This window comes from Mytilus californianus, unplaced genomic scaffold, assembly GCF_021869535.1.
Source record: "Mytilus californianus isolate M0D057914Y unplaced genomic scaffold, xbMytCali1.0.p SCAF_7, whole genome shotgun sequence".
NCBI classification, from domain to species: Eukaryota; Metazoa; Mollusca; class Bivalvia; order Mytilida; family Mytilidae; genus Mytilus; species Mytilus californianus.
Genome location: NW_026262723.1, coordinates 100052991 through 100068289, shown reverse-complemented (window position 1 = coordinate 100068289; position 15299 = coordinate 100052991). Strand labels below are relative to the sequence as shown.

The 15299-nt window shown below is 30.7% G+C and overlaps 1 protein-coding gene across 1 annotated transcript; it reads right to left on the bottom strand.

Annotated features, from left to right (window-relative positions):
* Positions 1–6492: 6492 nt before the first annotated feature.
* LOC127709876 (collagen alpha-1(I) chain-like) lies at positions 6493–11004 on the bottom strand. Its single transcript, XM_052215554.1, has 3 exons — positions 10769–11004; positions 8725–8799; positions 6493–7234 (listed from the first exon to the last, which is right to left on the bottom strand). Exons 1-3 carry the CDS (start codon positions 10941–10943, stop codon positions 6597–6599), a joined length of 888 nt encoding a protein of 295 aa, XP_052071514.1. The 5' UTR covers positions 10944–11004; the 3' UTR covers positions 6493–6596.
* Positions 11005–15299: the final 4295 nt, after the last annotated feature.

Sequence of the window (15299 nt, the reverse complement as noted above, 5' to 3'; positions counted from 1 at the left end):
TATCATTTGATATTTTGTATTTCAATCATAGCATGGGAAATTGTCGGAAAGCATGAAGAAAATTAAGAAAACGATATTTCTGTTTAAAATATTTATCTTAGGTCGGAAACACAGTGGTCTGAAAGGAGAAAGAGAATATTCATTATTAAGTTTAAACTGAGACTGAATTTATTCTTAATAGAATATTATAATTAAAATTGTCATATATACGTGCATTATGTCTCGCAGGTTTGAACAGTTATTACATTTATGGAAATTATATGCAACGTATGCATGCATATCAATTTCATTCGTGAATGCGAATTTTTGCTTTTCTTATCTAAATTCATAACACGGCAGTAAGAGCTTGACATGTGACTTTCAAGCACGGTTATCATTACTTACGGTATTCTGACCTCTAGCTGTTTCTCTGTTGTTTTCTTTTTTGAGTCACTGTCCTATTATAAACTTTGACATTTTCGAATGCTAAGGATTTTCCAACCAAGGAATAGATTATTTAACTTCGTACTTTATTTGGCCTTTTTAACTTTTTTTATTCGAGCGTCACTGTTAATTCTTTGTAGACTTAACTCGAGTCTGGCGTACAACATTTTAATCCTGGTATCTATATAGCTACATATCTTTTTATATTAATTGGTTCTTTTGAGAGTATGTTCAGGTGTTCATAAAACTTCTGAAAATAAGATATTCTTCGAAACCAAGTTTTCCTGTAGATTATTTGGATTGATTTAATTAAAATCATGAAATCCTTAAAACTTGAGATGTTTTATGAGACCAAAACAAATCTCTATATAAGAGGTCCCTATGAAGCTGGTGTGTCACTCTCAAAAAAAATATACGAAACCTTCTTATAAGTTGCATGCCACAGGGTTTCGGTTCACATGGAAATTGGACTTTAAATTTATCTATACATCTACCATGAGTACAGACAGCTTCAATAACGAGTTGAGAATAATTGAAGGCATCCATGCAGGAAACAAAATATGAAGATATGATAGATAAAATAAATGCATCCAGATTATAAAGCAAACTGAGTGCTTAAATTTATATTGCGATTGGTTTGTGCAATTTGCATTAGACATCTGGTTTGTAGAAACTGGGATTTACAAAAGGGTTATGAAAAAAAATGTACATTCCCAAGTGACAAATAAAATAGTCGAGCTTTAAAATGTATATTCAAATACTGTAGCTGTAGCTGTATATATACACTTTTCTATTCACAACTATCCAACATTGCTTTCAATTGAAATGTGCAAGAATCTACACACAATTACATATTTTTAATATAGGTGTTTTAACATCATCATTATCTTATTCTATTCACAATCAATCATTTCAATTCAAAAGCAAACAAAAATTACAGCAATAATTTTTTTGTGACCAGTCAGCAGTCTTGGGTTCACGTATTGCTTTTCTTTTTTTAAAGAAAGCAACTTGTTTCCATTACATTTCTTATTTTAATGCACTACCTCGGAGGCTCCAGTGGAAACATCTGGTCATTGTATTATTAGAATGTCTTTAAAATTTAATGTCCCAATAGTCAATCATGACAATGAATATACTAATATGGAATTTTTACCAGGTAATTTTATTTTGGACAATAATTGTCATGAAACATATACAAACGATATTTCATGTAAAGAAGTCAGAAAAACTCTAAAATGCTTGAAAAACAATAAAAGTGGAGGTCTTGACCTTATTCTGAATGAATTTTTGAAATATGGTGCAAACAGCTTAATATTGCCACTAGTAAAACTCTTTAATAACATTTTTGAGTCTGGTATATTTCCAGATACTTGAAATATTTCAACTATCTCTACTTTACATAAAGGCCGTTCCATCTATGACTGTAATAACTACCGTGGAATAAGTATTGGAAGCTGCTTAAAAAAGCTATTTACCAAAATATTGCACTTATAGAATATTTAATAACATTGAAGAAAACAATTTAATTGAAGATAACCAAGCCGGTTTTAGGCAAGATTACAGAACTACAGATCAAATATTTATTTTGAAAACACTGTTAAATAAATACTTACATAAGCTAAAAAAACCTATATTTGTATGTTTTGTTGACTTTTGTAAGACATTTGATTCAATTTGGAGAGTAGCTATGTATTTCAAATTAAGAGAAATTGGAATAACAGGGAATATCTTTAATGTTATAAAAAATATGTATTCGAACACATTTTTCTGCATAAAAAAAGAATAATTTCATAACCAATCCAATTAAAAATGATAAAGGTGTCAAACAAGGAGACAGTCTTAGCCCTACATTATTTAATATTTTTTTGAATGATTTAGGTAAATGCTTTGATGACAAAGACAAATCATGTTCATTAGATCTAGGAAATCATAAAATCAATCATCTACTATTTGCAGTTGATCTGTTACTTTTATCAGAAAATAAAGAAGGTCTACAATATTGTCTTAACAAACTAAACTCCTACTGTACTACATGGAATTTACAAATAAAATTAAATAAAACCAAAATAAAGATTTTTAGCAAAGGCAAACAAGATTATTCAAAATATAATTTTTATCAAAATAATTCACAAATTGAAATTGTGGAAAGATACAAATATTTAGGCATTGTATTTTATTTCTATGGTAATCTTAAACATGCCGCAGATGATCTCTATAATAAAGCTCTAAAAGTCTTTTTCTCTGTTAAAAGTAAATTTTATAACTTCCAAGAGGTACCATTGAAAACCTGTCTTAAACTTTTTGATAGTCTAATTTAACCTATTTTCACATATAGTAGTGAAATATGGTTATACGATTATAACATAAATTTAGATAATTTTGACAATCTACCAATTGATAAATTACAACACAAGATTTCGAAATCTATTCTGGGGGTCAAAAGACAGTCATCAAATATGGCTAGTAGACTTGAATGTAACAGGAATCCAATGTTGATTTTCTCATTATGTTTAATGTATTATTATATGAGACTACTTAAAATAAATAGAGATAAAATATTATATAGTGCATTTACTGCAGATCAAGAATTATCTCAAGAAAACTCAAAATGCTGGTTTTCTACTCTAAATAAAATATTTAAAGTACTTAAACTTGATACAAAAAAATTGACAGATAATAGTGTTTTTAAAAATAGTCTAATAAGATATTATAATCAGCAATCTGACTCACAACTACAAAAAAATCAAATCTGGAGCTGTGGACAGTAAACTGATGTTTTACAGTTATATTTTTGTTCCAAATTTTGTTCCCTTTTATCTTCAAACCAATCTTACCAAAAATATAAAAAGTAAATATTTTTGTTCCAAATTTTGTTCCTTTTTATCTTCACAAACCAATCTTACCAAAAATATAAAAGTAGAATTACACAACTACCTATAAGTGCTCATTGTTTAAATATAGAACGGGGTAGATATAATAAACCCAAAATTCCAAGAGAACAACGCTTTTGCAAATTTTGCACTGAAGTAGAGACAGAAGAACATTTTTTGATATCTTGTGGTAAATATAAAGATATAAGGCAAACTTTTTTCCAATCTTATGGTTTAGATTTGAAAGATTCAGATAATAATTATTTTTCAGTTTCTAAACTTTTAAATCCACAAAATATTACTGAATGTAATTATTTATACAAATTTATTAGAGATGCATTAGAAATAAGAAACAATTCTTAAAATTATGGGTACAGTTGTATTTTTATATATATATACTACATGTAAAACTTTGAAATGTTGTTTTGTATATTGTCATATGATTTGTAATGGAGAACACTATTGTACTATTAGTTATCGTAATAAAGAATCCGAATCTGAATCATTATTGTGTTTGCTAATATGTTTACTGAGAATGTGGTCACTTTAGAAAGCATTGAGTTTAATAGTTGTAAAGTTTGGATTCTTTCTGCTATTTAATATGATTCAGGTAAAGTATACGTGATTGGGCAGTGCTTTGGTTTTTATAAAACTTTGTTTGCATAGGTGAACTGCACATGAAATAAAAAAATCACAAATGTGGCATTTACGCCTTCATTATAAATCAATCAAAAATTGTGAGATAGATCTGTAAATGTATTGAAAGCTAGTTTTAAGTAGCGTCATAAAAGGATTTTGTTTTGCTTTAAATTGCCATTTTCTAAGAGTTTTGATTACCACAGGTATGTCATTGCTGTGGTCAGTTCCGTTTAAATGTAATAAAAATACACGGGGTCACAGGTTTCGTTTTGCTGTCTCTATCATTTGAATATGAGTGATGTATATAAAAACATTATGAACTACGATTTTGCACGTCTAGAAAATAAGCACGACAATTGCTTATTTTTATGCAGCCCTTTTGACGCTCTTTTTTACACTGAATATCGAGACCAAATGATTTCGACTAAAAAAATAATGAAAGACCCCATTGAATTTTATATCATTAAAACTAAAAATTTCCTAGAAATAACAGATAACTTTTAATTTTGTTTCGCTTTGTTCCGTTAGATTTGTTTGTACGTCGCGGCGAGTAATATCCGAAATCATCCCATAAGGGGATATATTTGGATGACCATGTACACAATTTTTAATGAACCAATCATTTCGAGCGATTCTTTGATAGCAAATGTGTACCCGCAACCATAGATGGATACAACTGAATAAAAAAATTACTGTTATACCGATTAAATGTTTCATCGTTTTACGATTCATAATGTAAAAGATTAATAAAACAATGAAACTTTACGGCTAGGCTAATAGATGTAAGAAGATGTGGTATGAGTGCCAATGAGACAACTCTCCATCCAAGTCACAATTTGTAAAAGTAAACCATTATAAGTTAAGAAATGTTAACGATAAGGTCGGTACATAAATTCAGAACAATTCGGGGAATTAAATGGTCCAAACATAGAATTTCCGGACTATATTCAGAAAAAACTTCGCAGTTTACCAGATAATGATAGTCAAAAGTAAAAAAAAATAGAGGCTCTTTAGAGCCTACATGTGTACCTCACCTGCATATTCAACAATGGCCATTTTTTTTAGTAAAAATCATCATTAAAGGGAAATCAATCTATTAAGAGTTAAATGACAATTTAAAAGGCCCCGAAATGAAAAATGTAAAACAATTAAAACGAGAAAACTAACGACCTAATTTATGTACAAAATAATGAACGAAAAACAAATATCACATCAACAATCGTGTCTTGCTGATCGTCTTGCTATTTAAAGTTCCTATCTATCTAATATAGTTTTTAAGATATTAGGCAAAAACTAAAAAAAAAATTTAAAATCGTCCTTAGGCCTATAAGGCAATCACCCTAATAAGGAGTCGACTGAAGATTTCGGCCAGGTGACCTAAAAATGAAATGTTTTGGAGGTATCGATTTGATTGGATATTTGACATGAATCCTTATGGGACGTTTTCAGTTAATACACGCCGAGACAAACAAATTTAATGGAGCAAGGCGAAAGACCTGATTTTAGTCAGTTTTGTTTTGATATTTAAGCTCCCAGTTGTGTTATAGTTTTGGCTCTCTAAACCTCTCCTCCCGAGCGTACATGATAAATGTTATTCTAGAAACACGTGTTGCGGGACACATTTATCCTGTAGACGCTATCAGTATCGCTCTGTGTGTAGTTCTTGCAATTCCCTCAGGTTTTTCTCTTTTCAAGGGTATACTGCAGATGTATTTGCATCGGTCAACTACTGTTAATTTGGATTGCTAATTTGTACGCCAGATGTATATGAGGGTCAGGAAGAGGGTTCTTCCTTTCTGTATTCTTTAATTTTGATTTAGTCATTTTTATTGGAGTTATATGGGACTATTTTTGGGACTATCCTATCATTCCAGAATGAAACCTTGTCAACTCAGCTCATCTGATATTGTTTGACAGTACGCTTTCATCCTAAGAAAGATTGCAGAAACCTTGTTGTTTTGTATAAACACTCGTAACTTGCAAAATTATTTTAAATTTAGTCTTGAGCCATCTTTAAGCATGATTGATAATATGCAAATCATACCACATCTTCTTATATCTATAAAAAAACGATGTAATGTTGCTCCAACATTAAAGCACACATTCGAATCTATAATAAAGTACCATAAAAGATACATTTCATTTGAACTCTGGTGAATAGTTGTCTCATTGGCAATCATACCACGTCTCCTTATTTTTTTATACATAGAGATTTTGTGTATTTTTTTTTCTATTAAAGGTATACTGAAATCTATGTGAGCAATTATAAAGTACAAATTTTTACTCATTTTTCTCACCCAGCTTTTTACGTATTAAGCTTACAAGTTTTTAAGTTTCCCTAAATTTTAGTCAGTGTTTTTTTAGGATGCACACTTTCTCTTTTGGTATTGTCCTCTAATTACAGATGTCTATATCTTTACACAGGTAAAGACCAAGTACTTATTTCATATTTATTTTCCTTTGATTCAAAGTATTAATAAAAATCTGTGACTACATTGGAGTCAATGTTTCAGCTGTGTTATGTCAAGGTTGTTAAAGGAAAAAAACTAATGCAACATAGATTATTGAAAAGTAATTTTTTTTAATTAACAGCCAAATAAGTTTGAGTTAAAAGAAATTATAAGAATCTAAGAGATCTTTTTGTGAATTTACAGTTCTGATTTATCCTTTGGTGTGTGGAGTTCTTTTGATGTGTGGAGCTGGAGCGGATTTATAGGAAGCAACCACAGGTGCTGAATAATATGGGGCTGCATAAGCGGCATATGCTACACTTGGTCCTCGTGGGCCTGGTGCACCTGTACCTCCAATATCGCCTTTCGGTCCGGGATAGCCAGACGGTCCCATTGGCCCTGGAGCTCCCGTTATACCATGTTGACCTTGTGCTCCTTGTGGACCAGGTGCGCCTCTTACACCAGGTGCGCCTACTTCTCCTTGAACTCCAGGATATCCAGGATAACCGGCGTGTCCTATTAGCCCTTGTGGCCCCTGTGCACCAGGTGCACCGATGGCTCCAGCAGCACCTTTGTCGCCTGTATTTCCTACTGGACCCTGTGCTCCTGGATAGCCGGTATATCCCTGTCCACCTTGATCTCCTGTGAGGCCAAGTGGTCCCATTGCTCCTGGAATACCAGGTGCTCCAGCATGCCCAAGTTCACCAAGAGGACCCTGTGGTCCCTGTTCTCCACCTGGTCCTCGTGGACCTTGCATACCTGGTTGTCCAGTCAGTCCCTTGTGGCCTGGATATCCTTGTGGACCACGAGGTCCAGCAACTCCTGGCGCACCAGCTCTTCCCTTGGCACCTGTAAAATTAAAATTTAAAAAATGTCATTAATCGTAATTAATTAAAAATCTAGTTGTTAACAATGATACAGTAAACGTGATAAAATATTCGATCCATTCAAAATTTGGAAGTCTCCAATATGTTATTCCTTCAAATGTAAACGGTCAGAAAGTTTCAATTTACAAACTTGTATGTAGGAATGGTTTGCAAAATCAATATTAAGCTATGACATAGCCTCAAAATCATATTGAAAAACATATAGAAGGTGCACCACTACATGTGATATGAAATTATTATGTCAAGTTCCATTATTTCAAATATGAAATAATAAAAGAAATTGCTGGGTATATATCAAGAAGCCAACAAAAATAAAACACAACACATTGACCCATACGTGTCTATTGTGAAGACCGTATGTGTACTCTGAATCTTACGGAGTACGAAAAGTTGTAAAGAATTATTTTAAATGGCTACCAACACCAAATCTTAAATGCGCAAAAAAACACTAAGACATCAACAAAAACAACCACTGATGAGTTTCCTGACCTGGGACAGGCAGGTATACTTTAAAAAAAATTAAATATCTTATATTGATAAAACAGTAAGTTCTTATAAATAGTAGGTAAGGAGATGCATAGTTTAATTTCCAATCTAACACCTAACTTAATGAACCGTGAAAATGTAATGAAACAGCTCCAATCTGATCCACAATATTGGGTACATGAGTTGGATACTTAATATAAAATTAAGGAGATGTGGTATGATTGCCAATGAGACAACTATCCTCCAAAGTTCAAATGAACTGGATGCATTAAGTTGTTTTTAAGTATGCAGAATAAAATAAAGAATTTTATCAGAATGGATAAATTCACCCAAAACAAGTTAAGATAAGCATAGTATTGTTAAGTATCAAATGTACTGGGGGACAGGGCAATTTTTTTTTACCCTCCTTCTTTTTTCAAAATTCGTTATTTATTTGTTTACTCATAATTTCAATTATTTTCGTGTTTTCCTTTGTTTTACTTGCATTTAACATAGGACAGACACTTTCGTTTTGAACGGGTTATTTTTCGGGTACAGATATTTTTTTAAATAGATACTATTTTTTTGTTATTTTTTTGTTTTAAATTATTTTCAGAAAAAATTTTATGTTAATTCTCTTCTGAAATCATTTTATTATAGAAATTTAGAACCCCGCTTCCCACCAAAAAAAAATAAAAAATAAAACGGTGGCTGGTCCCTAACGTTCAGTGTTCACTCTTTGTGTGTCTACTTGTCCCTGAACTAGATGATATTTGAACTGACTTTATTATATTACTTTTACATTTACAGTTTGTCTCAAATTCAATGAATAAATCTGATGGAAATTAAAATAAATTGCTTTTGTTAATTATTTTTCATGTGAAGGATGTGTTTAGGAATAGTATCTGTAAAATAGTATTCTTTGGAGGAAAAAACGAACAGCAAAATCTGAAAAAAATAATTAAATGATAAAATATAATTATGTACCTTGTCGTCCACTAGGTCCTGGTGCTCCTACCAGGTAGTTATGTCTCTTCACACGTTTGTTTCCCTTGGCGTCAACTGAAGAAAAAAGACAGAATGATAATGTATTTCAATAGGAATATATATGACATTCGTGTTTTAAGTTCATTGCTTGCTGTATAATAGAAAGTTTATATTTTTTACTCTATAATGCACAGCGTGCACCAGTCTATTTCAAGCGCAAGTATAATTTGAAAATTTGTACACGGCTACAACATTGTTCGTGCATGGTATGACATTGTGCTTTGGCTAACTTGGCAAGAAGCTTCTTAATATGTCGCCCTAATTTATCTTTTCTGTTACTTTTTGCTTTGACGAATAGGATTACCATTTAGATTGTAGATAAGAGTAAAACTTTAATGTTGTGGAGAATTTTGATAATAAATCTGGTTATCTAATGTCAACGAGTGACCCTAGTATTTCTATTTTAAACAAATTGTTGAACTAAAAAGAACACTTAATAAATATCTTTTTTCTTCAATAAAATATCTATAAACATATTTTATTAACCATACTAACTGAATTACTGTTGACAGTATCTTTCTGATTGGAAAGAAAAAAAAAACGTTTAGAATAGAACAAAATAAAAACAAATGCACAAATGTTTTATTATTCCAATTTTTGCTATTTTACATATTGTCATGATCAGTTCTTCGGAACGGCCATGGTTTCATTAATATTTAGTGTAATATTCAATAAATAATTCAATTTTCCAAATTGATTTAAAAAGAGTGTTGTCACTACCTCTATCGTCCTGAACATGCATGAAATATTTGACACTGGATGTTAAGCAACTGACAATCAATCAATCATTCCATCTCCCTTGTGTTAATGCTCAGCAATGATAAAACCGACCTTATACCATTATGGGTATTCCTGATTGTATAACGTATTTGTCTTTACAAGCTTTATTTGAACTTGAGTGAACTTGATGAAGGTTATTCAATGAAGGTGTGTCGTGCACGAAAACATGAAAAATACGTGTGTCGTGCACAAAAACATGAAAAATAAAGGCGCGAAAATGTAATAAAAAGGTGCGCGTCAATGTAATGATTTTACGCACAAATGTTATGGTCATAAGAGCGCAGATGTAATGCACCGCCTTTATCAGTAGGAGCAACCTGGTGTAAAATGGAATTTTATTGTTTTCTGATTATCCGAAATCTTGAAAATAATACAAATTACAAACCGGATATCGTTTATAGAAAAGTTATTTTTACTGATGCACTTGATAAGTAGAAAAACAAAATAATTTAATTATGATATAATGCCACTTTTAATACATTAAAACAAAACAAATATGGTATAATACCTAAACTTTCGTGAAATTCTTTCATTTGTGATAATATTTGCTAATATTTTGTTTCAGATATTTTGTTAGCAAAAAATTTTGACTTAACAACATGAAAAGAGTTCTGGGAAACAGATTTTGTGTAAATTAACAAGATTGTCTTCTGAATTTTAATTTTGGGACATTATTGAAAATTTTAGCATATTTTTCTTAAATTATATATCGAAAGATATCATTACCATAAATGAATTAATTTTTATCTGATGGACAATATTTTAAAATACTTCCAATAAAATTTTGGTTTGGGTTAAGAATGTCCATATAATTACTCAAATTTTACCAAAATTAAAGTGTTTAACCATCTAAAGGTATATATAATTTGATCAAATGTTCTGAATTACATATACACTAAAGTGTTGTAACTCATATGAACTTTTCAGTAAAGATTGAGGGACTGGACATCTAATTTGTACTAGGAGGATTCTGGATCCTACTGAATCTGTACTGTAACATATACTAGTGAATCATCCTTTAATATTATCAGTAACCTGAAGAATTTAACAGTATTTTAAATATATAATCTTTTAACAAGAAAATGTTCAACTGGATGTAAAATGTTTGACATTTAGTGAAAAAGACAAAAAGGTTATTCAAAATTTATAGAATAAAGGAGTTTTAAAAAAAATAAAACTGTTATTTATAAATGAAGAATCCTACCTTCTTCCTCATCCTCAGTTACCCGGATATTATCGAACTCTCGCCTAAGCTCTCTAGTTTTAGTCTTTAATTCCTCAATTTGACTTTTTAGGTCCTTCAACTTTCTTTCGCATTCCTCGGGACATGCACTAGCGTACGACACAGCCGCAAACAGAACTAAAAGGAGCAATTTCATCTTTGTAGAGCTTTGAGTCTTTGACTACCTCAAAATCCTGATCTAAGCTTTTATAATAAAATACTGTTTTCCTTTCTTGTTCAATTAAATGTAGGCGTTTTAGAGGGAACTTCTCAAAGAGTATTTTCAAACACAATTCTTACATTTCATTGGCTAGTGTTTTATTGAGGACGATCTTTTAGTAAGACATTCTCAAAATTAAGAGTAATGTTATAAAGTGATATGACTTCGAGCGTGACTTCAAGCTTAATTACGGGAAACAAAAGAGTTCACACAGAAACACATGTTGCTTTATTTTAAACATTTGATTTTAAACATATGTTTTATGTTCTGAATGTTCAATCAAATTGTCTATCTGAAAATTGGTCTAACAATAAAAATTTTACTAAACATTAGTTATATTAGCAAAAGATAGATGTATAGAAAAATACTTGAATAATTAATAATATTTAAGTACTCGTATTAAATAAAAAATAGTAAGTCGTTAACGGATAGACAATTTCATAGTCAAATAACAAAAAATGCGAGAATTATTAATAGTACAGAAAACATATGGTTAAACAACAGAAACTCACAAAAAGCAAGGTTATATGAGATGTTTTGGAAGCCGTTTTTGGTTTCTTTCTCCACTAATGACACATGTTTTGCTTATGACAAGTAAAGAAACAAATTTAGATTTAATTTCTACAATGTTTTACAGGTTGCAGGATAATCCGATGATTCCTATGTTTTCAGCAACAATGTTAGGTTATTTCCTGGAAAACAAAATACATTTTAAACTTTGACTCCAGACCTCAAAGTTCTAAACCTATTATTTTGAATCATTTACGTATACAATACTATTTATAATGTATATAATTAGAAAGACCTAGCTTTTTATTTTTCAAGACTGAATATAAAATATCTGTAAATTCCATTTATATTTCATATATATATTTTTATAAAATAAAAAGTCCTTGGTACAGAAAATATTATTTAAGAATAAAAAACACTCAAAACATCACAATGTATACTATAGATATACTATACAATTACTGGAAAAATAGAAACGAAACGGAAAACATTATGAACCCTTTTATTCAAGATAAATCATCGGACCCCCTTTACTATAAAAAACAAGACTGCTACAAATATTATCTGAAAATATCGGGATAGTAAACAGTCAAATGACAAGTCACACATAAAAATGTCGGGGAAAACAGAAAACCTGAAACTCTAAGTACAAGACAACTTCAATCAAATGAGGTCCATTCAGAAATCTTACGTTTCAAGGTAGGTTTTTTTTCAGACAACAATACAGACAAGAACTATATGGGAACATAGGGAAATCGGACATTCAGTAAACAAGACAGAATAGTGCAAAATACAAAAATGGTAAACATCAACACATACTCAAACGTGTTTCGGAACATTGGAAACCTTACATCCAAAGCATAAGTCAGACACAATAGTATCGAAGAACATTACTAACATTGTAATCAAAGGTTAACAGTATTAAAGGGAAAATTCGCGATTTTTTACTTATCATCTTATTATGTTCATAATACCAATAAAAACATATTCACCAAGTTTTATTTGGATATGAAAACTAATAAAGAAGAAAATTGGGAATTATTAATTTTATTTATTCAAACTTCCTGACTTCTGTGACGTAGTTTAAGTCTTTTTGCATGCCGGGAGTGGAATTAATCTCATTTAAGTCTTGTTCGTTAACCATCTAATAACGCGATTTAAAGCGCATCGACGACTTTTGGTGTAGCTATTAACCAACTAAAAATTAAGAAAGTAAAGTGATCAGTAAAATTAAATTGTAGGATTTATGTTTTAAGGATTTCTGATATGATTATAGTAATAAAAGTAAATCATACAATAGAACATTTTTATGATATTTTTTCCTACGAATATTTTGAACAAACATATATAACTGACATGATTGATAATGTATTAAAAATGCATGTTTGTATTCTGACCTTTTACTTAAGTCTAGCAAACATTTCCAGCTAGTACTGTGTAAATACAATGTGTAATGTACTGTGACACTTAGTGACTGTTGAATGCGTGGTTAAACTCAAGGTAATTAAAATATTAGCATTCTGTAATTCTAATCTTTTGATCTTCACTCAGTGAATCTTAGCCGTCACGGTTCACCGTTCCAGGTGTGAACAACATTTTGTATGAATGATAAACGGGTGTGATAGTTTTAGAATCAGAAATATAAAAACGAAATATAATTATTTTGGGGGAGTAATAAGGTTGCACAATAACTGGATAGTCGTGGTATATTTTTATATTTTGCGTAAGCTCAGTTTAAAATGAATTATGACCGCTGTCACTGTTTGTGTAACCATGAAATACTGAATTGATTTAATTTGATAGATTTATAAATAATAATGGCCTTCTAAACACGAGTGTATGAACTAAAAATTGTACTATTTCAAATTAGAATCGGTAACCTTTATTATTTAAAATAGATAATTACCAATTGTAATTATATAATTTGGTCCGTCCAAAGCGATCTTTATTTACATATTCATGAATTAATGTTCTCATCAAAATATTTTAAATCTGTCTCTGTCACAACGTAAAAATACTTCAGCTATTTGAAAAAAGATGTTTAAAAATTTGACAGGAAATTCTTGGAATGGAATCAAATAATTACAAGCAAATATTCTTTTCAGGTGTGAAAAACTTTAAAAAAAAAGGATACCTAATCAGGAATGTCCTTATTAAAATATTCTAAGTCTCACAACGTATAAATACTTTAGCTATTTGACCAACGATGTTTTAAAAAAATGACAGAATCAATCTAACGTCAACCTTCCTTTTTGTGAATGGAGACAGACCGGCGGAATCAATTTTCAATGTCCTTTATATCGTGTACCTTTGCAAGACTTATAATTCATTCATAAACCATGTCTATACCAGAGACATATATACATATATAATTATATGTCTGTTTTAACTGGCAAGAATACTATTCATTTCCTCTTTCGGTCTGAAAATAAGATAAGAATGTGGTAAACAGAACATGCAGAAGTGTGAATGTCATAAAACCTTGTTATATCACAAACCATTATAAATGTGAACCTGTATACGCAAGACCTCATAGGACGACACCTAACCACATACAAGTAATATACAAGAAGCTCTGTTATACCCGGAAATGTCATGGTTAATCACTACCGATACATAATGTACCAATGCAAAGAAAATTCTGATGATTGTGAAGCATGGCCATTCATGATTTTAGAGTAGTCTTAGATGGGGATTGCCGAAACGATTTAAATTCTGACTAGATTTTTTCTCAATTTAAATCACTGAACTAAAAAAAAAGGAGAAAAGTACGTCCAAAAACAGAATTCTTCTTGTAAATTCATAAATAAAACGCTCTTATTTTGTAACTTTCGATAGACCTGACCTCCAACACGCCCCCTCCCCCCCCCCAAAAAAAAACCAACAACCTGGGAACCCTAATTACATCTAACAATGTTTATGTCCCTGCCCAAATCCCCCCCAAAAAAGAAGAAAAAAGAAAGAAAGAGATGAACGGTATTTCACATCAGATTCAGATATTTATATAGTTGATTGTCGTTAACTAGAGATCAGTGCATAGTGACATGTCTCTGCGTTAATTGATAAGAATAACAGGAAAGTATAAACTTGAAAAAAATAGATTGATGATGAATAATATGCGGCACCCCTTTTTATCAAAGCGTACCGTCATTCATGTAAATGACTGTCCGTTATTTCATATCAATTGTACGTGAAATCCTATAGATGGTGAGACTTTTTTTACCAGATATGCGACTTTTCGTATTTACATTTTTTCTCATGTTTCTCTTATCATAGATGTAATAGCTGGCTATTATATCTATGCTCTTATTTAATATTTTATGCATACTAAGTGCAATATTGGGAATGGTTTATTCACCCACAATCTAACGTAATAAATTAATCAACCCTCTTGCTGGTCAGACGTTAATACAGTACTCGTTAATTTATTTTTTGTACAACTACTATCAGTCTATCCGAAGTGAAGTTTCTTTATTTCTTCAAATAGACTTTTTTGGATCATTAGTGTACGTCCAGTGGCATATATTACATGCATGTCGGAACAGGAAAATTGACATAAGGTACTTTCAGAACCATGTTCACTTTATTATACATTATACAATGGAAGTAATATTAAATATTACTTCCATGATTATACCCAACAATAGTGATGATGATGAATTTCTTCAACTGTTCGAGAACAATCTAATTGAAATATAAATCTGTGATTTTACTATGTCCATAACTTCGATGAACCAAAGCAAGTTAGATATCGACCTGTATTTAAATCAAATTGTTCTGGAT

Bases quoted from the DNA above. Each gene is read 5' to 3' on its own strand.
- LOC127709876 (XM_052215554.1), bottom strand. From the start codon at position 10,943: ATGAAATTGCTCCTTTTAGTTCTGTTTGCGGCTGTGTCGTACGCTAGT. The intron at 8,800-10,768 runs GTAGGATTCTTC...TTTTTTCTTCAG, and splicing joins AACTGAGGATGAGGAAGAAG to TTGACGCCAAGGGAAACAAA. The intron at 7,235-8,724 runs GTACATAATTAT...TTAATTTTACAG, and splicing joins AGGACCTAGTGGACGACAAG to GTGCCAAGGGAAGAGCTGGT.